Source organism: Asparagus officinalis, chromosome 10, assembly GCF_001876935.1.
Source record: "Asparagus officinalis chromosome 10, Aspof.V1, whole genome shotgun sequence".
NCBI lineage: Eukaryota > Viridiplantae > Streptophyta > Magnoliopsida > Asparagales > Asparagaceae > Asparagus > Asparagus officinalis.
The window spans coordinates 20,727,363-20,739,284 of NC_033803.1; the positions used below are offsets into that span (position 1 = coordinate 20,727,363).

The 11,922-nt window shown below is 39.3% G+C and overlaps 1 protein-coding gene across 1 annotated transcript; it reads left to right on the forward strand.

Annotated features, from left to right (window-relative positions):
* On the forward strand, window positions 1-6,603 carry LOC109826532 (aspartate carbamoyltransferase 2, chloroplastic-like). The gene is made up of 4 exons (XM_020393562.1): window positions 1-73; window positions 1,394-1,995; window positions 2,071-2,210; window positions 6,274-6,603. The coding sequence occupies exons 2-4, from the start codon at window positions 1,674-1,676 to the stop codon at window positions 6,601-6,603; spliced, it is 792 nt and encodes a 263-aa protein (XP_020249151.1). The 5' UTR covers window positions 1-73; window positions 1,394-1,673.

The following is an 11,922-nucleotide window of genomic DNA, read 5'->3' on the forward strand; positions in this document are numbered from 1 at the left end:
CGCTATCGCAGCCTGATCGCCGGCCGAAATCAGAGGTCTCCGACGACTGTGCGCCCTCCGTTGACGATTAAAGGTAATGACTTGCCGCTTCTTTCTCCAAACTAGGGCATGAAACACCGAGATTGGGGTCGTACGTAAGAAACTTGGTTTGTTTAGGGGGTGAATGGGTCCCTCAATCTTTAGGGCATTAAACTAGATTTCTCAACTTTCATCATCGTTACAAACAAGTTTTAGTGTATAATTTTTTTTATTTTTTTTCTTTCTCTTTATCTTCGTTGGAGTGATTATTGCATCATGGAATTTGGAAGATGAATCTGCTGCCAGTTTTCAATGGATTCGGATCCTCTCCACTACAAAAAAAATAGTGGAGGGACCACTACATAATCATAGCCATTGATTATCTAGTTGATGGATATGATTTTTTCTTTTATTGCAAATTAGGAATGAGTGCAATACACGGAGGTATGGTAAGTGTTAGATTTAGATTGTATCATAACCGCCTACTAAATAATCAACGTTTAAAATTAAAAGTAGTGGTCCCTCCACTACTTTTTTGTAGTGGAGAGGATCCAAATCCGTTTTCAATGTGTTGTTGTTTTGTTTTTATCTTCAGTTCTTCATCTTTCTTATACTCTGCATCTGGGGAGTTAAACTGAGGGGGAGGGGAGGGGAGGGGAGGGCAGGGGAACATTTGGCCGTTTTAGAGATAAACCCTTCAACTATTTTAATTCCACAAAAACCCCTTAACTTTGGCCAACTTTAGGGATAACCCGTTATAGTTTTGCACAAGACCCCCTTAACTTTGAGGTGTTTTGCACATGACCCACACGAACTTCATTTATTCCACTAGACCCCGATGATTTTTCACTTTAAACTCCAAAATAACACCATCAACTCTAACGTGTAAAGCGCCGAGAGCAAAGTCACACAAATACCCCTCAGCCCTCAAAAAAGTCATCCTTTTATCCTTTTATTATCTCCATTAAATAATTAATGGCTGAGGGAATATTTTTCCCTTTTCTCTGTACACGTGCTTGCAACATGACATGTTAGACTTGACTGTCTTATTTTGGAGGCTTAAAGTGAAAAATCTTCAATAAAAAAGTTCATAGGATTATGTACAAAACCCCTCAAAGTTAGTGGGAGGGTTTGGGGGTATTAAAATAGCTATGGGGGATTATCTCTAAAACATTCAAAGTAAAGGGGTTTTTTTTTGGTTGTAGTTGTTGTTGAAATTTTACATTTAGTTGTCGAACCACATTTTTAAGTTTTGAATAGAACATTTCCTTTTATTGTAATGGGGGGGAAAAACATTCAAAATGTGCTCCTGTTTTAATGAATTGTCTATTGTTATTCTGAGTAGCTATTTAATTTGATATGCTCTCTTGTGCAGTGCTCCATTAATCTCACTTTCTTAAAACATAAAAGGTTCTCGGAGGTCAAAACCTTACTATATTGCAGAGTTCTGTATATTGCGATGTCCACTTTATCAGCTTGTACTATGCACAATAATCTGGTTGGCCTGAGATCATCAGGAAGTTCCCTTTCCAAATATTACGAGGGACAGCACAAAACATCCACCCTTTCAAATATCAGTTATAAACGTTTGTCTACTGCCGGGCACTTACAAGTGGCTCATACAATGAATTCGGTACACGGGGAAGTGGAACTAAATGCTATTCCGTCACACTGATAAAAGATCTCCCTTCTCATTGGGTAAAAAATTTGAACTTGACGATGTTATCGAGGCTCAGCAATTTGACAGGGACATTTTAAATGGAATATTCAAAGTGGCTAGAGAAATGGAATTGATTGAAAAGAATTCACCTGGGAGCAAAATCTTAAGGGGTTTTCTTATGGCCACTTTATTTTATGAGCCCTCAACTCGAACTAGACTGTCCTTTGAGTCAGCCATGAAAAGATTGGGTGGAGAAGTGTTGACAACTGAGAATGCAAGAGAATTTTCTTCAGCGGCAAAAGGAGAAACTCTTGAAGGTACATTATTCTTCTGAACTTTATAACAGTTTATGATTTCCCTTGTTTGATGGATAAGGTAATTTTGGGTTGCAGATACTATAAGGACTGTCGAAGGGTACTCGGATATAATTGTCATGAGGCACTTTGAAAGTGGAGCTGCAAGAAGAGCAGCCTCCACAGCTACTATTCCTGTTATTAATGCTGGAGATGGTCCAGGACAGCATCCAACTCAGGTACCTCAAGCCGATTTAAATCTCTATTGCTACCACATGTATAATTCCATAAATATAACTTTTGAATTTGGTGTTTTCTTACCAAAACCTTGCATGAAGATGTTATAGACAAGTGCAACATATTTTTCACCTTTTCCCTTTTACTGAGATTTTAATTCTTAGCAATTCCTCTGCAAATGATTGAAATCTTTGGGTAATTGGCTTGATAAACTGAGTTACAATTTTTATGTTTTACAGTATTAATTTAATATTCTCCTTTTCATAGATTATGATATTGTGGTACATATGGTCTTTTCCAAAGATGCGTCTTTAAGGTTTTTGCTATGTAGCCTCTTACTGAAAGTTTATACTGTCTTTGTTTGGAGGTTATCATTCTTTGACATTTGAGTCTATAAAGAACCTTCAAACATATAGCACATTTATTACAACTTACTGATAGAATGTGTTAAGCACAGACAACGTTATTTTAGGTCAACATGATGTTGTTATTGCCCTGGAGGCGGCCCAAATATGAATCAAAGTTTACATGCTTTTGCAGTTTGTAAATTATCTTAAAAAACCCATTTTTTGTGTGTTTCTCCCTTGAAATTGTAAGATAAACATATTTTACAATAAAACGTGACGCATTGCTAATATCCTGCAAGGGCTTTGGCTGGTTAAAATTTGGCGTGGGGGTGGGTGGGTGGGGCATGATGCACAAGTAAATTGTCATATTTAAAGAAGGCGTTATGTTTGTGGTTTACAAATATAGCTTGAAAACATAGATATCTAAATTTATGAGGTTCAGTTTTTTCAGAGGTCATGTTTTATGTATAAGAGTTGATGTTGTTACATAGAAAAAGAGATATATTATATTCGCCTACGTCATGTGTTGCGTGACCAATTATCCACCTCGACGAGGGGTCCTCGTGCAATTTTGAAGCTTTTGGCAAAGTATAGTACTTTATGGGAAAGTATAGCACCTTATGGCCAAAGTATAGCACTATACGATAAAGTATAGCACTTTATTGACAAAGTATAGCACCTTATTGGAAAAGTATAGCACCTTATGCTTTCTGAAAATTCTGCACCTTAAGTGTCTAAAAGCAAATCAGTTTTTTTTTCCGCGACGAAACCACTCGACGACCTACGTCACGTGTTTATTGACCTATCATCCACCGCGACGGGGGCCTCACTCAATTTTGAAGCTTCTGGGCAAAGTATAGCACCTTATGGTAAAGTATAGCACCTTTTGGCCAAAGTATAGCACTATATTGCAAAGTGTAGCACTTTATTAACAAAGTATAGCACCTTATTAGCAAAGTATATCACCTTATACTTTCTGGAATTCTGAAGCTCAAGTGCCTAAAATCAAATCAGTTTTTTTCGCCGCGACGAAACCACTCGATGACCTACGTCACGTGTTATTGACCAATCATCCACCGTGACGGGGGGTCCTCGTGCAATTTTGAAGCTTCTGGGCAAAGTATAGCACCTTATGGTAAAGTATAGCACCTTTTGGCCAAAGTATAGCACTATATTGCAAAGTGTAGCACTTTATTAACAAAGTATAGCACCTTATTAGCAAAGTATATCACCTTATACTTTCTGGAATTCTGAAGCTCAAGTGCCTAAAATCAAATCAGTTTTTTTCGCCGCGACGAAACCACTCGATGACCTACGTCACGTGTTATTGACCAATCATCCACCGTGACGGGGGGTCCTCGCGCAATTTTGAAGCTTGTGGGCAAAGTATAGTACCTTATGGGAAAGTATAGCACCTTTTGGCCAAAGTATAGCACTATATTGTAAAGTATAGCACTTTATGAGCAAAGTATAGCACCTTATTGGAAAAGTATAGCACCTTATACTTTCTGGAATTCTGAACCTTAAGTGCCTCAAATCAAATCAGTTTTTTTTGCCGTGACGAAACCACTCGACGACATACGTCACGTGTTATTGACCAATCATCCACCGCGACGGTGGGTCCTCGCACAATTTTGAAGCTTCTGGGCAAAGTATAGCACATTTTGAGAAATTATAGCACATTTTGGCCAAAGTATAGCACTATATTGAAAAGTATAGCACTTTATTAACAAAGTATAGCATCTTATTAGCAAAGTATAGCACCTTATACTTTCTGGAATTCTGAAGCTCAAGTGCCTAAAATCACATCAGTTTTTTTTACCGCGACGAAACCACTCGACGACCTACGTCACGTGTTTATTGACCTATCATCCACCGCGACGGGGATCCTCGCGCAATTTTGAAGCTTCTGGGCAAAGTATTGCACCTTATGGTAAAGTATAGCACATTTTGGCCAAAATATAACACTATATTGCAAAGTATAACACTTTATTACCAAAGTATAGCACCTTATTAGCAAAGTATAGCACCTTATACTTTCTGGAATTCTGAACCTTAAGTGCCTCAAATCAAATCAGTTTTTTTTGCCGCGACGAAACCACTCTACGACATACGTCACGTGTTATTGACCAATCATCCACCGCGACGGGGGGTCCTCGCGCAATTTTGAAGCTTCTGGGCAAAGTATAGCACCTTATGGGAAAGTATAGCACCTTTTATTGGAAAAGTATAACACTTTATGCTTTCTGGAAATTCTGCAGCTTAAAAGCCTAAAATCAAATCAGTTTTTTTCGCCGCGACGAAACCACTCGACGACATACGTCACGTGTTATTGACCAATCATCCACCGCGACGGTGGGTCCTCGCACAATTTTGAAGTTTCTGGGCAAAGTATAGCACATTTTGAGAAATTATAGCACATTTTGGCCAAAGTATATCACTATATTGAAAAGTATAGCACTTTATTAACAAAGTATAGCACCTTATTAGCAAAGTATAGCACCTTATACTTTCTGGAATTCTGAAGCTCAAGTGCCTAAAATCACATCAGTTTTTTTTACCGCGACGAAACCACTCGACGACCTACGTCACGTGTTTATTGACCTACATCCACCGCGACGGGGGGTCCTCGCGCAATTTTGAAGCTTCTGGGCAAAGTATAGCACCTTATGGGAAAGTATAGCACCTTTTGGCCAAAGTATAGCACTATATTGCAAAGTATAGCACTTTATTGGAAAAGTATAGCACCTTATTGGCAAAGTATAGCACCTTATGCTTTAAAGTATAGCATCTTATTGGCAAAGTATAGCACCTTATGCTTTCTGGAAATTCTGCACCTTAAGTGTCTAAAATCAAATCAGTTTTTTTCGCCGCGACGAAACCTCTCGATGACCTACGTGACGTGTTTATTGACCAATCATCCACCGCGACGGGGGGTCCTCGCGCAATTTTGAAGCTTCTGGGCAAAGTATAGCACCTTATGGGAAAGTATAGCACCTTTTGGCCAAAGTATAGCACTATATTGCAAAGTATAGCACTTTATTGGAAAAGTATCGCACCTTATTGGCAAAGTATAGCACCTTATGCTTTCTGGAAATTCTGCACCTTAAGTGTCTAAAATCAAATCAGTTTTTTTCGCCGCGACGAAACCACTTGACGACCTACGTCACGTGTTATTGACCAATCATCCACCGCGACGGGGGGTCCTCGCGCAATTTTGAAGCTTCTGGGCAAAGTATAGCACCTTATGGGAAAGTATAGCACCTTTTGGCCAAAGTATAGCACTATATTGCAAAGTATAGCACTTTATTAACAAAGTATAGCACCTTATTAGCAAAGTATAGCACCTTATACTTTCTGGAATTCTGAAGCTCAAGTGCCTAAAATCAAATCAGTTTTTTTCGCCGCGACGAAACCCCTCGACGACCTACGTCACATGTTATTGACCAATCATCCACCGCGACGGAGGGTCCTCGCGCAATTTTGAAGCTTCTGGGCAAAGTATAGTGTTATTGACCAATCATCCACCGCGACGGAGGGTCCTCGCGCAATTTTGAAGCTTCTGGGCAAAGTATAGCACCTTATGGGAAAGTATAGCACCTTTTGGTCAAAGTATAGCACTATATTGCAAAGTATAGCACTTTATGGGCAAAGTATAGCACCTTATTAGAAAAGTATAGCACCTTATTGGAAAAGTATAGCACTATATTGTAACTAGGATGCAACTGCAGCAGCATGCCAAGGCTTGTGGTTGAGGAGTTTAATCAGCGAGGTGATTGGGAGTGAGCCCAAGCCGGTCACACTCTTTGTCGACAACAAGTCCGCGATTGCCTTGATGAAAAATCCAGTTTTCCATGGAAGAAGCAAGCATATCGACACACGGTTTCACTTCATTCGTGAGTGTGTTGAGCGAGGACAGATTAAAGTGGAGTTCGTGAGCACGAGCGAGCAGCGAGCGGATATTCTTACGAAGGCACTAGCGAGGGTGAAGTTCATCGAGATGCGGGAGCTTCTAGGAGTAAGGGACTTAGAGTCTAGTCCAGATTAAGGGGGAGAATGTGAGTTGTTAATCAGTCCTAGTTAGAATAGAGTTCTAGTTAGAATAGAATACTAGTTAGGATAGTTTTTCTAGTTATTGGATAAGATTAGAGTTGTAATCTTATTCCTATATATATGTAAACAATCTTTGTAAGTAGCAGAACGAAAATAAGAAAAAAGTGAAAACTCCTCCACCGAAAATTCCTCTCTCTCTGTTTTTTTTTCGGTTCTGTTCTATTTCCTGCAGCAACACCAGTTTCTGTTTTTTTGTATTTCCTGCAGTTCGGTTGCTACAGTGTTTACAGTTTTTCCAACTCAGTTTCAGATTTGATTCAGGCCGATCCTATTACAAATCCAACATAATGTGCTATACTTTTCCAATAAGGTGCTATACTTTACCAATAAAGTGCTATAATTTATAATATAGTGCTATACTTTGGCCAAAAGGTGCTATACTTTCCCATAAGGTGCTATACTTTGCCCAGAAGCTTCAAAATTGCGCGAGGACCCCCCGTCACGGTGGATGATTGGTCAATAAACATGTCATGTAGGTCGTCGGGTGGTTTCGTCGCGGTAAAAAAAACTGATTTGATTTTAGACACTTAAGGTGCAGAATTTCCAGAAAGCATAAGGTGCTATACTTTGCCAATAAGGTGCTATACTTTGCCAATAAAGTGCTATACTTTGCCATATAGTGCTATACTTTGGCCAAAAGGTGCTATACTTTCCCATAAGGTGCTATACTTTGCCCAGAAGCTTCAAAATTACGCGAGGACCCCCCGTCCGCGGTCGACTGATTGCGTCAATAAACACGTCACGATACGGTCGTTGAGTGTTCGTCGCGGCCCGAAAAATAAATGATTTGAGTTTAAGACACTTAAAGGTAGCGAATATAATATCAGCACCTTTCTATGTAGAACAACGTATCAACTCTGTATACATAAAAACATACATTTTGATATCACTGAATAACCTACACATGAGACATATATAAATGTTGCACATCAACCAATATCCGCAAAATTATCAATATAGCACTATTTTTGAATAGACAATACCATGACATAACTGTACACATTTGATACAAAATACCAAATCCGAACACATGCTAGACATCATAACCACTCGTGGCCCTTTATAACATGCCTTCCAAAATAAACATATCCGTACATGATGAATCATATTAATCTAATACTCATATATCCTCAGTACACATGCATACTTCAGTTTATAAGTATACAAACTAACATACATATTAAAAAGAAGACATCTCAATACAGATGATGTTCAAATATCATTCACTTTCTTCAGTGTTGTTTCCCCTAACTACTTTAGCTGCATCGCAAGCTTGTCAAGGCCTCTTGTAGTGTTCAACATAATAAAACATTCCCATGGTTCCTTCGAAAAGGAACCGCGGTCTTCATACATAAGATGGTGTAGATCTTCAATTATATATCATCATTTCTAACTCTTCATCAACCAGTTCATAAAAACATACCTGAAAAAAGACCAAAATTAGCTCTCGATACTAATAGTAAAACAAACAAAAAATACACATTATCGTATCAAATATCCGAAGCAAGCAATGAGCAAACTGCTAACATGTTTACACTTCTAGATGAGGCGCTTCGGAGTTTACTACTTTAAGGCTATCAAGGCTATCCAATTTCTAATTATTCCTCAATAAAGAAACATGTTTTAAACAATATGGAACCTCTAAACAAAAATATGTAGGGACTTAGAATAATTATTTCCCAGTTCATGATAAAAATTAAAACTCTTATAATTCTTACAGACTCTCATGAAAAAAATGAACATCCATAATACAATTACTGAAAATATTTGAAGAAAGTTAACCAAATAAACAAATAGCAAACAAAACCCAAATAAATACAAATTACAACAAAGATCTCTAAACATGATTAAAAGAGCAGGATAAAATTAGAAACCGCCATCAATTTCAGTTGCTTTCAGTAACACAAGTCTCATCTCCTACAATGTACATACAAATTACAACAAACCACAGAGATCTCTAAACTCAGAGGAACTCAATAGCTCACAAAAATTAAAAATTGAAATCTTAAATTAGCATTGGAATCAAACCTAAAAACTCCTCTAGGCCTCCAACGAACCCTAATGTTGCCAACTTGAAGCAAAACCCACATAAAAAAAGGGGGTTTTCACCTTCGGCGGCCTCCCCCTCCCCTTCTTAACCCCGTCGACCAATGTAGCTGTCGTCATCGGCGACGGCACCACCTCATCCGCCTTGTCCTTCATCGACTTGGGATTTTTGAGGTTTGAGAACCGCCTCTTAGGGTTATGAGAATCAATTATATCTGGGGAAATGAAACGAATGAGAGAGATATCGTTGTTGTATTTGGGGATGAAGGGCAATTTAGGGATTTTTATTTTATTGGGAAAATACAGTATAAAGAATGAGTGAATTATACGTATTGGGTTTAAAAATAAATGGCATGAGATATTTTGGGTTTATGAATGTTTATATAAGTGGGTGGGTTTTTAAATAAGTGAGGGTAAAATTTTGGGTTAAAAGAGAAAAACCCCTTTTTTTAACATGTATAGAGAAGGCCCACTGAAAGACTAGTTATCAATACATCATTGAGCAAAGTCTTTTGACACAGTACAAAAGTGAAAACCTTGGAACCCAATCGAATGCTGACGAGATTATAAAGAATAATTTTCGAATCCAGGAAGAGAGAGTCTTGAATTCACAAAGTAATATAAAAGAGGAATTTTATTGATCAAAAGCAGTGGTTTGATTTAGGATATACAATCCCCTACTTAAATAGAAAATGAAGCAACTTCTACTAGGAGTAAAATTACTAGGAATTGAAAGCATCATAGCTGTCTTAAAAAATGATCCCTGTGATTGAGGTAATTAATTTGTCAAATCGGAGACCAAATTAGATTCATTTCTTAATCAAAATAGACTCGTACATCAATAATAAAAATAGCAAAATAACTAGGGTAAAGTCTGATATCTCTCACTCTGGAGGGAATTTTACAATACGGACAGCGACGACCTAAACCTCAATCAGCTTTGTTGACTGCATCTCTGAAAGTACATGAGTTTATATGTTACTTGTTAGATTGTGGCCAATAGATTGAGAGCCACCGTAGGGTGGCTCGCGCCCAGAAATGCCCAAAACACGTTTTTCGATAGTTTTCTCGGGATTCTTTCGTTCCAAAGCCTCCCCAAGTGCTTTGATACTATCCCTAAACGTGGTTAAGCGGTTATTAACTGAGAATAATATTAAATCATCAATTCATATCCTAAAACGCTGCAACTGAAGCCTATAAATACAAGCCTAGGGTCCTATACGCAGGGGAGCTGAAATTTAGGCGAGGTGTTGTCACTGCGAAGAGCGAACCACGAATTTCAGAGAGGCTAGCAGATCTTGGCGAAGTTCTTCAGCATAAAGAGGGAGAGTTCGAGAGATCTGAGGCCCATACCACTTTCCTCCGGATCAAACTTGGTTTTGGTCTCAAGAAGAGTCGTAATCTCACTTGGTTGATATTATCACTTCTGCGATTGTTTCATTTGTAAAGCAAGATCATTGAATTTCGTTCTATCAACCGGATCTGATCCGTGATGGTCCACAGACTAACGCGTCCCCGGCACTGGCAAAGATCACACGTAAGTAGCGGGGTGATAACGTCCTCTGCGTGTATTTGAAGAGAGTTGTAATTTTTGTTTTATTTGTGTAAGCGAGAAGTCTTATGAAAAGACTAACTCTTTTGAATTCATTGTAATCGATAAACATGTAATGAATTCGACAAATAAACCAATTTTCGACGCCAACATCTGTCTGTGTGACTCGAAAGAACATATTTGGGTCTACTAAAATAAATATTAATTGAGATATCACTGTTTTTTGGTCGTACGGTGAAGAATACGATAAAGGCTAAATTTAGAATGGATTTTAAAGTGAATCATAAACATCCACGGAACAGAGTTAGGGTTCTTATCAGAACGCCTTATATAATAGAGTGATCTGTACCAGCTACGGATAATTAGAGGGTTAGTTTAGAAATCACGACTATCGAATCAATGGTGTACATAATCATCCCTCCTATGGGGAGGATCCCTACTACACATAACAAAGGCTGCGATTAGAGTTGCTGATCTTTCTCAACCCTTGACCGTCGCATCTTTGACAAATCCCACTCAATCCAGAGCTCATCCTCTCTCTCCTCCTACAAACTGTAACAAATCTTTTTTTGTTCTTCTCGACAAAGCCGTCTCTGCACTTCTCTCCCCTTCACTCCTCCTCCTCCATCTAAAACCCCAACCTACACCCCCTCACAAATGGGCTCTATCGGCGCCACCAACTCCCACCCCCACATAGCGGTCTTCGCCTTTCCCTTCGCGTCTCACCCCGGGAACCTCTTCACCTTCACCTGCATGCTTGCCACCGCCGCTCCAACCGCCACCTTCTCGTTCTTCTCCTCCGCCGCATCACTGTCCCCCCTCTCGTCTGCCGCGAGGCCTGACAACGTCCGCCTATATTGTAGTTTGGACGACGGCGCCCCGAAAGACTCAGGTGATAATGTGGTGGAGCGCATTGGGAAGTTTGTGGGTACGGCGCCGGGGAACTTTTGGGCGGGAATTAAGGCGGCGGAAGAGGACGCCGGAGGGGAGAAGGTGAGCCGTGTTGTGAGCGATGCTTTCCTCTGGATGGCGGGAGAGGTGGCGGAGGAGATGGGGGTGCCGTGGGTGGCGCTATGGACGTGCGGCCCAGGGGGCCTCTTGGCCCATCTTTATACCGACCTCATCCGGCACAGGATAGGAGTCTTGTATCCAGGTGTATATAAATTTCTTCTCACTGGTTGTTTAACGATATGATTTGTTTTCTCAAGTGCAAATAGGAACAAGTCAATAATTTTATCTTATTAGATTTACGTGACACTCGTTGGCGGGATTAAGGCAGAATTTACGTTGCATCATATTTGCCTCTTTTTATTCCCTAGTTGAGGTACCGAGAGATCTTGATCTGTTGCCTCACTAGTATACCAAAAGAATGTATCCTTTTAAACAAGTACACTATTCATTAAATTTATTCTTAGAATCTAAGAATAGACATCGATTTGTTGCACTGCAAATGCAGGGGAGGAGGACGCTCCTTCCACTCTCTTCCTCGAAAGAGTAGCTAACAGTTTTAGTTTCTTACATTAATGATGCATCAGATAAATATCAACTGTTAAATTCAATAAATTCTAGGTATTTATGCACTGATCCTAAGATTGATGGTGTGTATATGTGCTCATAATAAAATTGCTAAATATAATAGTATATGTCCTATTGGTA

Bases quoted from the DNA above. Each gene is read 5' to 3' on its own strand.
- LOC109826532 (XM_020393562.1), top strand. From the start codon at position 1,674: ATGCTATTCCGTCACACTGATAAAAGATCTCCCTTCTCATTGGGTAAA. The intron at 1,996-2,070 runs GTACATTATTCT...TTTGGGTTGCAG, and splicing joins AAAAGGAGAAACTCTTGAAG to ATACTATAAGGACTGTCGAA. The intron at 2,211-6,273 runs GTACCTCAAGCC...TATTGTAACTAG, and splicing joins CAGGACAGCATCCAACTCAG to GATGCAACTGCAGCAGCATG.